General features: G+C 38.6%; 1 protein-coding gene across 4 annotated transcripts in view; it reads left to right on the forward strand.

Annotated features, from left to right (window-relative positions):
- Window positions 1–16983, forward strand: part of LOC105464999 (protein phosphatase 1 regulatory subunit 21) — a 69886-nt gene that overhangs the window by 39677 nt on the left and 13226 nt on the right. For all 4 annotated transcript variants that reach the window (XM_011713175.2, XM_011713174.3, XM_071076670.1 and 1 more), the window contains exons 14-17: window positions 5452–5579; window positions 9932–10084; window positions 13634–13726; window positions 16111–16353. In XM_011713175.2, coding sequence (XP_011711477.1) covers window positions 5452–5579; window positions 9932–10084; window positions 13634–13726; window positions 16111–16353 — 617 coding nt within the window. The remainder of the gene's footprint in view (window positions 1–5451; window positions 5580–9931; window positions 10085–13633; window positions 13727–16110; window positions 16354–16983) is intronic.

Genomic DNA, 16983 nt, shown 5'->3' on the forward strand with positions numbered 1-16983 from the left:
TCCTGGGTTCAAGTGATTCTTCTGCCTCAGCCTCCTGCGTAGCTGGGATTATAGATGCACACCACCATGCCCGGCTAAGTTTTGTATTTTTGGTAGACATGGGGTTTCGCCATGTTGGCCAGGCTGGTGTTGAACTCCTGACCTCAGGTGACCCACCTGCCTTGGCCACTGTAGTCCCAAAGTGCTGGGACTACAGACATGAGCCACTGTGCCTGACCCCAATTATAAGGAACTTTGAACGTCACTGTACTTACAGAATTAGCCTTGGTTTCAGAAATCACAAGTTGGATAGGCAATATGGGTGGTAGTTAATGATATTCAACTCCCGTCCTATGGAATTTAGTTTGGTCTATAGAAAAATCCAAGAGATGTTGCTTTTTTCCTGTGCGGCTTTTGGTTTGAGGAGCTAAGACTTAGTTGTAGTCCTCTCTTCCAGAATTTTACTTAGCCTAGAACCAGGCCATTGAAACCTCAAGTACCTCTGTAGCTACAAGTTTTTTAGTTTTGTTTTAAAATTTTTCCTCTGCTGGCTGGGTGCAATAGCTGACACTTATAATCCCAGCATTTTGGGAGGCCAAGTGGGAAGATTGCTTGAGCCCAAGAATTTGAGACTAGCCTGGGCAACGTAGGGAGACCCTGTCTCTACAAAATGAAACAATAAAGTGAAAAAAAATAAATTTTCCTATGCTAATACAGGTTGAGCATTCTTAATATGATAATCTGAAATCCAAAATGCCTCAAAATCTGAAACTTTTCAAGTGCCATCATGACACCACAAGTGGAAAATTCCACACTTGCCCTCACGTGACATGATAAAGTTGTAGTCAAAACTTAGTTTCATGCACAAAATTATTAAAAGTATCGTACAAAATTACCTGCAGGCTATATGTATAAGGTATATATGAAACATAAATGAATTTCTTATTTAGACTTGGATCCCATCCCCAAGATACCTTCTTATGTATATGCAAATATTCCAAAATCTGAAGAAATCTGAAGTCCAAAACACTGCTGGTCTTAAGCTTTTTGGATAAGGGATTCTTAATCTATTGGATGATAGGTTGGTCTCAGTGTAAACAGAGGAATTTATAAAAATATGTATCCTACATGGAATTAAAACAGAAGTGACTTAATTGTTTAACAAGTGGCATTTTGTTTTGTAAAAGAGGAGTATATGTAGTCACTTCCAAATGTTGGAGGAGCTGAGAAACCAAAGAATGAGGCAGACAGATCCACTTCGTTGGTATAGGGTGATTTACTGGGGTAGCTTATAGACAGAAGAATGGTGTTGAGGCAGTCATAAGATAAGAAGGTCTTTGTACTGCAACCTCCCAGGCACAGGGCTTATATCTTGAGGGAAAAGTACATGTGCTCTGGAAGGAATGTGTAAGTGGGTATAGCATCACAGCGTATGATTTTTTGTAACAGTATCAAGGGTTGTTTTGGAGGAAACTTATAGTGAATACATGTTTTTATATAAAGAGTAATATATCAACTAGACATTTTGGAGGTATTCCCAGACTCGGGGTTAGCCAGAAGTTATATAGCAGATTAGTATTTAAAAGAAAGACACTGTTTGTTTGTTTTTTTTTTATGATTTCTACTTTATTCTAAAGTGACTATAGTATAGTCTGTAGTTGTAGTTATGAAAATATATAGACCAATGTTTCCCAAAGTTTAGTATGTATACACATCATCCAATGACTCTTTTTTCCCCCCCAACTTTTATCTTAAGTTCAGGGGTAAATGTGCAGGATATGCAGGTTTGTTACATAGTTAAATGTGTGCCATAGTGATTAGCTGCACAGATCATCCCATCCCCTAGACAGTAAGCCCAGCATCCATTTGTCATTCTTCCTGATGCTATCCCTCCCCCCATCCCCCACCCTCCATCAGGCTCCTGTGTGTCTTATTCCCTGGCATGTGTCCATGTGTTCTCATCATTCAGCTTCCATTGACAAGTGAGAACATGCAGTATTTGATTTTCTGTTTCTGCTTTAGTTTGCTGAGGATAATGGCTTCTAGCTCCATCCGTGTACCTGCAAAGGACGTGATCTCATTCCTTTTTATGGCTGCATAGTATTCCGTGGTGTATATGTATTACATTTGCTATAAAATAAAGATACTTTTTTTTGAGATGGGTCTCGCTCTGTCACCCAGGCTGGAGTGCAGTGCTGTGATCTTGGCTCACTGCAACCTTTGCCTGTCAGGTTCAAGCGATTCTCCTGCCTCAGCCTCCTGAGTAGCTGGGACTACAGGTGTGTGTCACCATGCTGACTCATTTTTTTGTATTTTTAATAGAGACGGGATTTCGCCATGTTGACCAGGCTGGTTTCAAACTCCTGACCTCAAGTGATCCGCCTGCCTCGGTCTCTCAAAGTTTTGGGATTATAGGCGTGAGCCACTGCACCTGGCCCAATGTCAAAATCCTAAAATTCACAGGAAACCATAAAAGGGGCCTGAATAGCCAAAGCAAACAGCTCAAACAATAAAGCTGCAGGCATCACATTAACTGACTTGTACTGCTTTATAAAGTCATTTAGCAAAGTAGTGCACATAGTATTTTACCCTTCTCTGCCCTCTTCCTTGTAATGTACAATGAGAAACAGAACAGAGTACACTTTGTTCCAACCCAAAGTGCTGGGATTATGGGCGTGAGGTACCGCACTGGCCAAGAGTGTCTTTATTTTAAATTTTAATCCACCGTGTAACTTCTGACTAACCCTGAGTCTGGGAATGCCTCCAGAATGTCAATTTAATATATTACTCTTTCTTATTTTTTATTTTTAAAATTTCTTTTTTTTTTTTATGGAGGTGGGGTCCTTCTGTGTTTTCCAGGCTGGTCTCAAACTCCTGGACTCAAGTGATCCTTCTGCTTCAGTCTCCCAAAGTGCTGGGATTACAGACATGAACTACCGTGCCCAGCCTAATGTATTACTCTTTATATAGGAATACCTATTCACTGTAAGATTCCTTCAAAACGAACTTTGACGCTATTACAAATCATAGGCTGTGACTCCTGTAGCCACCCACACATTCCTTCCAGAACACGCAAACTTTTTCCCCAAGATATAAGCCCTGCGTTTGGGGGTTTGCCATGCAGCGATCTGTTTTGCAGCCACCGAAGGCCATGCTTCTGTCTGTAAGTTCCTCCTAGTAGATCTTCCTATACCAATAAACTGGATTTGCCTGCCTCGTTCTTTGATTTCTTGGCTCCTTCAGCATTTGGGGGTTGTGTTGCAAATACAGCCCTTTCAAGGAACATATTCTAAATGATAATAGTTTGATCTTTAGTCTCAGAGGTGTAAAGTTGGTAGACTCATGGGAAACGTAAAAGGAAAAATCTATGGTCTAAGCCACATGATTCTTTTGTACATTTTGGAGTTAAAATTTAATGTCAAAAAGCACTCTAAATAATTAAACATAAACTTTTTTTTTTTTTTTTTTTGAGACAAAGTCTTGTGCTGTTGCCCAGGCTGGACTATAGTGGCATGATCTTGGCTCACTGCAACCTCCCACTCCTGGGTTCAAGCAATTTTTGTGCCTCTGGCACCCAAGTAGCTGGGATTACAGGCACATGCCACTACACCCAGCAATTTTTGCATGTTTAGTAGAGATGGGGTTTTGCCATGTTGGCCAGGCTGGTCTTGAACTCCTGACCTCCAGTGATCTGCCCACCTTGGTCTCCCAAAGTGCTGGATTACAGGCGTGAGCCACTGCATCCTGCCAAGAGTAAACCTTTTGATTGCGAGAATGACTATAATCAAGCTACAATAGCATTGTTCTTAGGATTGTACTTTTTTCATGAGTACCTTAGTTACCATCAACCAAGATTGCTTACCAGCCAAATTGTATTATTATAACGTTGTATACTTCCAGTAAAATATTGAGTAAAACTGATGTGTAGAAAAAAAATGTCTGTTAGGGATGAGCAAGTTCTGTATGCAAAAAGCATTCAGTACTTATAGACTGTTGGTGGGATGTCAATTAGTTCAACCCCTATGGAAAGCAGTATGGAGATTTCTCTCATTTTTAGAGTTCTAAAAATAGAATTACCATTCGACCCAGCAATCCCACTACTGGGTATTAACAATCCCACTACTATGTTCACCATTTGGCTGATGGGCTCAATAGAAGTCCAAACCCCAGTATTACACAATATGCCCGCATAACAAACCTGCACATATACTCCCTGCCTCTAAAGTAAAATATAAAAAACATAACAAAAAACATTCAGCATCCTAATTGAATTTTTATACACTTGGACATCTTATGACTATATTGAGGATAATAATTTCTTTTCAAAAATATATTGAATGTAATAGTAATGTGCCAGTTGGTTGGTTCCTTTTCTGTGACAGCTGTACCATAGTAATATAATATGTTAACAATAGGAAAAACTGGCTAACGGGTATAATGAAACTCCATAACTTTTCTATAAGTCTAAAACTATCCTAAATCAAAGGTGTATTTATACAAGTGTATATAAATATAGGAATATATTAATTATTTTTAAATTCCCTAGTTTTAAAATGTTAGTGAAAATAATCTCATTCATGGACCATAGTAATTTTGAGTTAAAATATCATGATCATTTCAGGTTAAATCTCAAATACTATTTCTTTGCAAATAGTCTTATTTCCTCCATTAATTATCTATAGTCTAAAATCAACTAAATTTCTTGATTCTGAATGAATGATATTCTCTGTGTACAAAATGGCTATAAAAATTTTCATGTTTTGTGATTTACATATATAAATATATATAATTGTATATATTAGCTAATATATACAATTGTATATACAATTAATATATTAACTAATATATGCAATTATATATAATATAATTAATATATATGTGTATATATGTATGCCTCTTTTATGCTTTCCTAACTACAGGCCTTTATTGTAATATCCTTGGACTGGAGACAGTTGCACAGGAAGCCAGGCACTGGAGTATCCAATCCGTATTTGGCTGTGCAGATATTTCTCATTGCTGGTTAGGGTGTGCACTAGAAAACTAGCTATGGTCCAGTAAGGATTGTGAGACATTGTGGTTGTGTTGGCTATTCCTTTCCAGCCTCATGGGTTGTTTATATAAGTACAAGATCATTTCTCATTAATGCCTATTATACTATCAAAACAGTGGTTTTTAGCTGGTAAATACTGGTCAGGATCATTTACCCAATGTTAGAATTAATACTCCGATGAGGAAATCTTGGTAGCTGTAGTAAAGACAACCAAGATGGTGTTCAGAGATCCTTACTTCTCTCTGTTCTTTCCATGTAGATTTGTGACCTAATTGATACTCAGTGCAATCCTGACACTTGCACTTCTTTGTCAAATTTACTTTATAAATTTAGAAGAACAGATGTGAGAAATGAATGGGCTGGTTATCTGTATGTGACTTACATATAGACAATAATGAATTTTCATTTAATTGCTTTTATAGATATTTCCAAACATTATAGTCAAAAAGCTACAATAGAGCATGAACTTCCAACAGCAACACAGAAGCTGATAACAACTAATGACTGTATCCTGTCATCAGTAGTGGCATTAACAAATGGAGCAGGAAAGGTAATTCTTTTCTGGCTTGTATTGATGTTAAAACTCTTAAATATGTGCTTTTTTTCTGAATGACATAGGAAAATGGATCTGTAAAAGGATTTTGGAGTATAAGGGTTTAAGGTAAAATAAAGCTGTCTCCCTTTCCTCTGCTTCCTACCCAGTATTTACTCTGACGTATTATTTTAAGAGTGGGATTTCTCGCCATGTTGCCAGGCTTGACTCAAAACTGCTGGACTCAGGGGAGTCTCCTGGGTGGCGGGGACTATAGGCACATGCACTGCATGCTGCTTCCCTACCTAATGTTTAAAGCAATATGACAGTGACTGTTGAGCATTTGTCTTGAGTGTGTAGATCAGTCCCTGTTTATGTTTTAATGCAGTATTGGATGATTAGAAGATTCTAGGTAGCCTCAACATAGATCCTTGTGTATATGAAGGGTCTGCCACATACAACACTGGGAACATACAAAAAAAGAAAACAAACCCACCACAATATACGTTCCATTAATATTTTGTTTTTTTCCTCCTAGTGTTTTTGTATATATATATTTTTTGGTAATACTTGTGATAATACTACCTCTGTGGTTTTGTATCTTAACAAGCACTTTAAAGTGACTTCAACATGTGTCTTTTCGTTGAACCTTTAGTAGTAGGTCATGATCGTCTGGATCATTAAATACTTAATTTTCGCTGTAAACTGACTAAAGTGCAGTTTCTTTAAGAATCCTTTGATAAGCCAGATGCAGTGGCTAACACCTATAATCCCAGCACTTCGAGAAGCTGAGGCGGGAGTATTGCTTGAGCCCAGGAGTTCAAGACTAGCCTGGGCAACATGTCAAGACCTCATCCCTACAAAATTAAAAATTAGCCAAGCATGGTGATGTGCGTCTGTGGTCCCTGCTACTTGATTGACCCAGGAGGTTGAGGCTGCAGTGAGCCGTGTTTGAGCCACCACACTCTAGCCTAGGTGACAGAGCAAGACCCTATCTCCAAAAAAAAATGTTTTGATCATGGATTTTCCTGTTTCAGCAGAAGTTATATTCTCAGAGTATGCGTTCATGTGGCTGTCATCAACAACTTTAATGATTAAGATTTCTCTGAGAATGTCCTACATGTATAAAACCAAAAGGACTGTGTTCAGAACTATCTTAACCCATTTATTTCAACAGACTGAGCATGATTTCCAAAGGAAATGCTTATCTCTGTGTCTGTCTTTATATACTATTCTGCTTCTGACAGGTTGACCATAATAGGAACAAATATTCTTCAAGTGATTTACAAGTCAGAAATGATCATAGATCATGTTAGACATTCCAGTGTCATCTTTTTCAAAGTTGGACTGGTCCTGTGACCACTTGCTATACTGTGGGGTCGTGATTAAAACGTGTTATCTTCAGATTCCGTCAGCTTACAGATCTATGTGGACAGAATTCCTGAGCCAGAGGACCATCCCCTCTACCTTCTCTTTCACCTCCTTCATCCACGGCATGCCAGATGCTTTCGGAGGATAATCCTAACTTTGATTCAGTTGAGAAAAATTCTATAAAGAGAGAATGTTGGTATTTTATGAGTCTCTGTGTTTGCCAACTGTTTTGTTTTTTTTTTGAGACGGAGTCTCACTCTGTTGCCCAGGCTGGAGTGCAGTGGCGCCATCTCAGCTCACTGCAAGCTCCAGCTCCCGGGTTCACACCATTCTGCCGCCTCAGCCTTCTGAGTAGCTGGGACTAAAGGCGCCCACCACCGCGCCTGGCTAATTTTGTTTTTGTATTTTTAGTAGAGACGGGGTTTCACTGTGTTAGCCAGGATGGTCTCGATCTCCTGAGAACTCTGAAATAATTAAATACTTGTATATTTCATATTTTATTTTAGCTTTACTTTGCCTGAAACCATAAAATGTCATCTCAAGGAAAGGTATTTGATCTTCACTCTGGAATTTTAATAAATGGTTTTCAACTAAAATATTTGAACTAATGTTAGTTGGTGTCAGCTTAATACTAAATACTTAGCTGATATGATTTGATTAACCTAATTTTACAGTTCGTAATTTCCTTAAGAACCCAGTAGAATAGTGTAGTATATTCATATTAAAGAAAGTCTGGAAAATGTAGAAATATTAGAAAAAAGAAAATAAACCTCACAATATACTACCATGATCCAAATGCAAACACTGCGTGAATCCATGTCATTCACAAGGACTATATAGCTCAAGATTTTTGGAATCCTTACTTTATTGAATTCTACCTAATATAGAATTTCATTTGATAGAGTAAAATATCAGTGAAAAATATAACCTTTCAGACCATTAGTAATTAATTTTTGACCAATTTTTGCCAAAGTAGAATACTCTGTTTTACAAATTACTTTTTAAAATTTACCAAACTACAATATTCTTTAATGTATACAAGACTGTAACTTTTCTGGCTAAAGCATTTAGCCAGAATGGGAGGCTCAGGCAAGAAGATTATTTTAGTCCAGGAGGTTGAGGCTGCAGTGAGGCCTCCTACCTCAGTCTCCCAAGTAGCTGGGACCACAGATGCACACCGCCATGCCTGGCTAATTTTTCAATTTTGAAGAGGTGAGGTCTTGCCATATTGCCTAGGCTGGTCTTGGACTCTGGGCTCAAGCAATACCCCCACCTCAGCCTCAAAGTGTTGGGATTACAGGTGTGAGCCAACGCACCTGGTTTATCAAAGGATTCTTAAAGAAACTGCACTTTGGGCTGGGCACAGTGGCTCACGCCTGTAACCCCAGCACTTTGGGAGGCTGAGGTGGGTGGATCACGAGGTCAGGAGATCGAGACCATGGTGTAACCCCGTCTCTACTAAAAATAAAAAAAAAATTAGCCAGGTGCGGTGGCAGGTGCCTGTAGTCCCAGCTACTTGGGAGGCTGAGGCCGGAGAATGGTGTGAACCGGGGAGGTGGAGCTTGCAGTGAGCCGAGATCGCGCCACTGCACTGCAGCCTGGGGCGACAGTGTGAGACTCCATCTCAAAAAAAAAAAAAAAAAAAAGAAAGAAACTGCACGTTGGGCTGGGCACGGTGGCTCACCTGAGGTCAGGAGTTTGAGACCAGCCTGGCCAACATGGTGAAACCCCATCTCTACTAAACACACAAAATTAGGCCAGGTGCGGTGTCTCACGCCTGTAACCCCAGCACTTTGGGAGCCCGAGGCGGGCGGATCACGAGGTCAGGAGTTCAAGACCAGCCTGACCAACATGGTGAAAACCCGTCTCTACTAAAAATACAAAAATTAACTGGGCGTGGTGGTACGCGCCTGTAATCCCAGCTATTGGGCAGCTGAGCCAGGAGAATGGCTTGAACCCAGGAGGTGGAGGTTGCAGTGAGCATAGATTATGCCACTGCCCTCCAGCCTGGATGACAGAGCAAGACTCTGTCTCAAATGAAACGGACAAAAATACAAAAATTACCTGGGTCTGGTGGCAGACATCTGTAATCCCAGCTACTCAGGTGGCTGAGGCGGGAGAATCAGTCAAACAAACCCAGGAGACGGAGGTGGCAGTGAGCCGAGATCGTGCCACTACACTCCAGCCTGGGCAAGAGAGCGAGACACCGACTCAAAAAAAGAAAAAAAAAAGAAACCACACTTTGGTCAGTTTGTAGTGAAAATTAAGTATTTAATGATCCAGATGATCATGATCTACTATTAAAGGTTCAATGAAAAGACACATGTTGAAGTCACTTTAAAGTACTTGTTAAGATACAAAACCACGGAGGTAGTATTATCACAAGTATTACCAAACACTATAGATTCAAAATCATGGCTCAGAAAGTTATAGCAATAGATCTTTGTGGCTGCTTACACAGAGTTAACAAATGTTAAATCTATAAATGACAGTCTACTGAATTTTCAGTCTTTCTTTTCTGTATTTGTAATTTATAAATTGAGATTTATAGAATTAAATTTAAATGGAGGTTACATATTCAAGATACTGTGCTATATCTTCTGTTAGAATATGAAATATTCAAAGTTAAAATACAAATGGAATCTAGAAATCCAAACATGGATATTTTAAGAAGAGCGGCAGAAATCAATGAGGTAAGGAGCTCATGAAAGTCACCTACAGAATCAATGAGTATCAGTCTTGGTTTTCAGGAAGAATAGAAATTGTCTAGAAAAGGACATGTCAGAAATTTGTTCTATTTATACTGGTGTCCTCTTTTTATTATAATCCATTGCCTAGGTATTCTCAAATAAATAAATGTGGGCTTTGGGGCAGGTGTTGGAATTTCATTTCCATTTCCATTCTCAACATCTTTAAACTTTGCTGCAAAAACTATTAGATATATATTTTAGATATATTGTTGGAAAACAAAATCTGTTTTCTTGTCACACTTTGTTTAGATTGCATCCTTCTTCAGCAACAATTTGGACTACTTCATTGCTTCACTGAGCTATGGACCTAAGGCAGCGAGTGGATTCATCAGTCCTCTTTCAGCTGAATGCATGCTACAGTATAAGAAAAAAGCTGCTGCCTATATGAAGTCTTTGAGAAAGGTTTGTTAGCTGCTGTTAATGGTTAAATCACAGGAAACATCAGGAATCATTCTATAGAATGGCAAGAGTTTTTCTGCAGTTTATATTGCTGGCAGCATTTTATACGATATTGGGGTGCAGGTTGTTGGTGGGTGTTGGGGGAGGACTGTGGGGAAGAGGAGGTGACAGGACCCGGACTTTACCTGATAAGCAGCATTGCCTATATTCATAGGCCATGTTGGACTCATGTCCCAAGTGCCTGATAAAGTGCCTGGGGTGAGGTAGCCAGGCAAACAGTAAATACTGAACTTCAGAAACTCTTAAACTTGTGGAAACAGAAAAAAGGGAAATATGTGTGCGACTTTTTTTCTGAATAAGAATATGCGTTTGTTGCAAAAGAAAAAAAAAAGAGAAGATACTACAGTACATTAAGAAGAAAATTGTGGTCACCTGTAATCCTACCACCCAACTGTAGCTACACTTGACTTTGTTAGAAAACAATATATTTATATCCAAAAAATGTTAGTATATGTTGTGAGTGCACGTGCACACACATACTATAAAAAGAATGTATTTAGGTGCATGGACTGTTTTAGAATTTTTTTTCTCTTAATGCATTGAGGATATATTTATGTATATCTCAGAAGTGGTATCTATAAAATACATGACTCAAGGGACATCATTAAAAAAGAATAAAAAAATAGGAATAATAAAATATAAAATATAATATAAATTACTATTATATATTTTTATTTTTTAGCTGCTCCTTGTGGAGCAGGGCTAACTTATAGACAGTGCACCCAGAGCTGCCAGCTGTCATCATTATTTATAGTGTTTCCTTCTGTAAATGTATAATTTAATTCATTGCTGGTAGATATTTAAGTTGTTGCCTGTTTTTCACTGTTATAGTGGAGTGCTACAATGGATATTCTTGCACATGCAATTTGTGCATTTTACTTTTTTCTCATTGCTTTAAACATTTCAACTATGCAGTGCATAAACACGTTCTTATATTAAATTCGATCATTACAGGTAAATTATAATCCCTAATTCCAGTTCCTCTCTAGAGGTAACCATAGTTACCAGTTTGATGTGTAATCTTTCAGGCTCTTTGAGCATTTATAAGCATGCAATCTATAAACACTACACAGAATTTTTCTTCCTTCTTTCCTTCACTTTTCTTTTGTTCTTTTCTCTTTTTTTCTTTTCTTGTCTTTTTTTCTTACCAAATGCATGTTTCATTGTACAATTTGCTTTTTTTCTTTAAAATAATGATTTAGAGACTGTCTCTATCATTACATGTGGTACTCACTATATTCCTTTTAGATATGGCATAGAATTCTATAATATAGAAGTTCCATAGTTTGTTTAGGTTTTCCTTAATTGGTAGGCATTTAGGTTAATTCCACTTTTTTCCGTTACAATAATACTGCAATGGATAGCCTTGTAAATGGTTCCTTGAGCACATGGGTGGAATATGAGAAGTAGAGTGTTGTAGGCCATGTGGCTTGTACATTTTAAGTCTTAATAGTAGTTGCCAGTTGTCCTTCAAAATGGGTACGCTGAAGGATACTTCCCACAGTATAAAAGCTACCTATCTCCCTATGTGAATTGCTGGTTCAAAGTCTGTGAATGTTTCAAATTTTGGCATGTTTTTCCAGACTATACTCCAGGGAGGTTACCTATTTATAGTTTGCCAGTAGTAGAAATATGAATTTAACCCATGCATTTAATATTTGTCCATCTCAGAAGTTTCTTGCTGTTGTTTTGGTTTATGTATCTTTGCTTGTTAATGAGATGGAACATCCTTTCATGGTTATCACTTGTGTTTATTGTATAAATTCTCTATTCAGGTCATTTACCAATTTTTAAATAAATGTTTCTAATTAGGATTGAAAGAGCTCTCTCTAGATTAAGAATGTTAATTTTGTGTTTATGTGGGAAGTATTTTTCCCTAGTTTGTTGTAGTAGTTTTTCAAAATAGAAGTTTTTATTTTTGTATCATCAAATAGATTTTTTTCTTCATGGTGATCATTCTTAGCCAGGGTTACTTTCCAAGGTAGTCACCTCTATTTTCTTCCAGCATTTTGCAGTCTAAATTTTTACATTTGGACAGGCAGCCTGTAGTAGCTGGAAAAAAATATATAAATAAATAAATTTTTAGATTTGGATCTTTAATTCAACTAGAATTTATTCTGATACAAGATGTCAAAGAAGGATCTACATTATTTTTTTCAATAATTAGCTGGTTGTTTTTGTATCATTTATTTAGTCCATCTTTTCTTCAGTCAGAAATGCAATATTTGCCAGATAATAAATTTTTATGTATGCTTTTGTTTGTTTCTGGATTTTCTATTCTGTTCTTCATCTGTCTATATTGGTGCAAGTCCATATGGTTTTAGTTAGTGTAGCTTATACTGATGCCCCGTGACTTATGATGAGATTACGTCCTGATAAGCCCATTGTATGTTGAAAATGTTGCAGCCAGGTGCAGTGGCTTATGCCTGTAATCCCAACACTTTGGGACGCCAAGGTGGGAGGATCACTTGAGCCCAGGAGTTGAAGATCAGCCTGGGTGACATAGGGAGACCTCGTCTCTACAAAAAAAAAAAAAAAAAATTAGCCTGGCATGGTGGTGCATGCCTGTAGTCCCAGGTACATGCTTGGGAGGCTGGGCTGAGGCAGGAAGAGCCCTTGAATCTGGGAGGTCAAGGCTGCAGTGAGTCGTGATCACAGCACTGCACTCCAGCCCAGGGTGACAAAGTGAGACCTTGTCACAGAAAAAGAAAAAAGTCAAAAATGCATTAAATGTACCTAATCTACCAACCTAGCCTGCCTTAAATGTACTCAAAACATTTACATTAGCCTACACTTGGGCAAGTCATGTAACATAAAGCCTATTTAATTTTATTTATTTATTTATTTATTTATTTATTTATTTATTTATTTATTTTTGAATCAGAGTCTTGCTCTGTCACCCAGGCTGGAGTGCAATGGCACGATCTTGGCTCACCACAACCTCTACCCCCTGGATTCAAGTGATTCTCCTGCCTTAGCCTCCCACAGGCTCCTGCCACCACGCCTGGCTAATGTTTTTTGTATTTTTAGTAGAGACAGGGTTTCACCATGTTGGTCAGGCTGGTCTCAAACTCCTGACCTTAGGTAATCCACCCGCCTCGGCCTCCCAAAGTGCTGGGATTACAGGCATGAGCCACTGTGTCTGGCCTTATTTATTTATTTTTGAGATGGCATCTCACTCACTCTGTCACCCAGGCTGGAGTGCAGTGATGCAACCTCTGCTCACTGTAGCCTCTGCCTCCGGGATTCAAAGGATCCTCCTGCCTCAGCCTCCTGAGTAGCTTGGATTACAGGCATGAGCCACCACACCTGGCCTATTATTTTTCTTTTAAAAAATTATCTTTCTTTTCACATGTACTAAAGAAAATAGTCTACTTTGACATACATCTGAATTTATTGTCATATCTCGTTTAGCATTCTTTGTGTATGTTGGATGCAGGGGAGGGGTGATACAGTATTTTTTCTTTAATTCTTATGATGCTTTTTTCATAGCCCCTCTTGGAGTCTGTGCCTTATGAGGAAGCACTGGCAAACCGCCGCATCCTTCTCAGCTCTACTGAAAGTCGAGAAGGCCTTGCACAGCAAGTATGGCACTGGGAAAACCATGGAAATTGTTAAAGAACAGAAATGTTAAATCCCCCAAAGAAAGTTTTTAAGATATGTAGAATGATTCAAAAGTCTGCATAAACATGTGAAATGAATTGTTTAATACGTACTAAAAAGCAAATAGACATAATTTGTTGAAAAACATGTTTACACTCTAAGTCATCTTGATTCAATTGGTGTTATAATTGGAACTAAAGTACTATCAGCATACTTTGGCCATGATGATTAATTCTTTTTTTTAGGTACTAGATTTAAATGTCTGAAATACTAAAGTACAAGAGGGGGCAAGAGCTAGTGACTCTGAGTTATTTTCATTTCTTAAAGGAGCAGGAATGAAAAATTTGCAGTATTTAGTAGTCAGTTGAATTTGGGGAGTGGGTGGGAGTGGGAGGCACCGTCTTTTTCAGAAAAAAAGGAAAGAAAATATATATGTATATATTTGTCCATGGTTTCTGGCTCATAACTCCCATAGTCCTTGTTGCAGTAAATGGAATCTCTCTCTCTGATCTTCTCTTGCCCTCTTTTTACTTGCCTAAGGCAGGACTCTAATCTGACTATATGGCATTATAGGGCATAAGACCTTCATTCTAGAGGAGGTCTTGCCCCGTACCTTAGAGGAAGAAATGCTGCTGCACAGAGAAGAATCTAAACTGACAGGGCTTATTGGGTTTTGTGGGGTTTTTTTGACATGGAGCCTTGCTGTGTCTCCCAGGCTGGAGTGCAGTGTCGTGATCTCAGCTTGCTGCAACCTCCGCCCCCTGGGTTCAAGCGATTGTCCTACCTCAGCCTTCAGAGTAGCTGGGATTACAGGTGCATACGACCATGCCTGGCTAATTTTTGTATTTTTAATATAGACAGGGTTTCGCCACATTGGCCAGGCTGGTCTTGAACTCCTGACCTCAGGTGATCCCCCTGCCTTGGCCTCCCAAAGTGCTGGGATTATAGTCGTGAGCCACTGTGCCCAGCGGGACTTGTTGGATTTAGATCCCGTCACATTTCTTCATGGTTGTCAATTATGCCTATCCAGTTCAGTCTTCATAAAATGCCCAGGAGGGCAGGGTTTGGGAGCTTCTGAATAGCTGAACACATAGAGGCTTTTAGAGGGTGGCATGCCCAGGAAGGGCATGGAAATTCTGCACACCTTCCTCTGCTTCACTCTAAATCTCTTAATCTGTATCCTCAGTAATAAGCCAGTAAACATGTTTCCCTGACTTTTGTGAGCCACTCCAGCAAATTAATCAAACTCAAAGAGGGAGTTCTCAAGGTCCAGACTTGAGACTGCTGTCTGCAGGGGAGGCATTTTTGGGAACTGAGCTCGCAATCTGTGGGATCTAACACTATCTCCATGTAGATAGTGGTGGAATTAAATGGGAGGACATCCAGCTGATGTCCACAATAAAACTGACTACTTGTTTGTTGGTGGGGAAATATCCCCACATATTATGGGGTCACAGAAGTCTCCTGTATTGATTGTTAAAGTGTGAGAACAGAGAAAAAACGATTTGAGAGTTTTTTGTAGCAAAGATTTACCTTAAAAATTACTAGGACCTTAGAAGCCTTCCTCATGCCCATTTCCAGTCACTACTCTCCTCTCTCCCAAAGGTAGGAGAGTAGTGACTGGATACTCCTGATACTGAACTTTTTTATTTTTTATTTTTTTTTACCCGATACTGAACTTTTTATTAAATGCAATTACGCTCTTTCTGATCTGGCTTTTTGCGTTCAGCACAGTATATGGTATTAGGTTGGTGCAAAAGTAATTGCAGTTGTTGATACTACTTTTGAATAAATGGCAAAACTACAATTACTTTTGCACCAACCTATAGTTCTAATTGTCCACAAACATGCCCATTTTTGTATTTATTTTTTCTATTTTAGTTAGGTGGATGGTTGAAGTTGCTGTGCTTTGATAATTAGTGACATTGCATACTTTTTAATTTGCTTATAGTCTTGTTCAAGTCTTTTGTTGGATTTTTTTTTCTTTTCTTTTTTTTTTCTTTGCCTTTTTCTCTATTGAGTTGTCTATCTTACTGGTTTGCAAGAATTCCTTGTATGTTCTGGTTATTGGATAAATGCTTGGATAAATGCTTTACAGATTCTAATTTGATTTTGAGTTTTCTTTTCACTCTTGATGTTTTTCAATGAGTAGAGTTTTCTTTTTGTCTTACTATAGTTTAATTTCTCGATTTATGATTGTGCTTTTTATATCATGTCTAATAAATCTCTCCCTATTCTAGGGTCAAGCTTTATTATTATATTTTTACCTCTGTGGGGTAGTTTTGGTTTACATTCTGTAAAATAGTTTTTGGCCACTAAGTTTTATCTATATTAGTCTCTAAGATACAACACTGTTATTTTTCAAGGTTCAACAGAGTTTGGAAAAGATTTCTAAACTGGAGCAGGAAAAAGAACATTGGATGTTGGAAGCACAATTAGCCAAAATCAAGCTAGAAAAAGAAAACCAGCGAATTGCAGATAAGCTGAAGAATACAAGTAGTGGCCAGCTGGTTGGGCTGGCCCAGGAAAATGCTGCCGTGTCAAATGCTGCTGGCCAGGATGAAGCCACAGCTAAAGCTGTGTCCGAGCCCATTCAGAGCACCAGTCTAGTAAGTGTCTTCTTGGTTGCCCTCAGTTTTCTTTTTAAAATGCTGATTGGTAAGGATCTAATATTCAACATTAACCATTGTCTTAGTTCATTCAGGCTCCTATATCAAAATACCATAAACTGAGCATCTTGTAAACCACAGAAATTTATTTCTCACAGTTCTTGAGGCTGGGAAGTTCAAGATTCAGGTGCTGGGAGATTCACTGTCTGGTTAGGGTCTGTTTCCTGGTTCATAGACAGCAGCCTGTGTGAGATTGTAGGTACTGTCATAACTCCGTTTTATAGTTGAGGAAACCAAGGATCAAAGAGAAATAACTCACATGAAGTCACACACTTGATAAGTGATGTGATGTCTCATCCCATCCTTGCCCTCTTAACCAAGATAGCCTTGTGTCTTACCCATGTCAGAAAACAGATTAGCCAACATAAACTCATTTGTTAGCCGGGTGTGGTAGCCCACACCTGTTGTCCCAGCTACTCCGGAGGCTGAAGCAGGAGGATCTTTTGAGCCCAGGAGTCTAAGGCTGCAGTGAGCTATTATTGTACCACTATACTCCAGCCTGGACAACAGAGTGAGGCCTTGACTCTAAAAACAAAAAACAAAAATAAAAATCAAATAAACTCATTTGCT

The sequence above is a fragment of the Macaca nemestrina genome, chromosome 13 (assembly GCF_043159975.1).
Source record: "Macaca nemestrina isolate mMacNem1 chromosome 13, mMacNem.hap1, whole genome shotgun sequence".
NCBI lineage: Eukaryota > Metazoa > Chordata > Mammalia > Primates > Cercopithecidae > Macaca > Macaca nemestrina.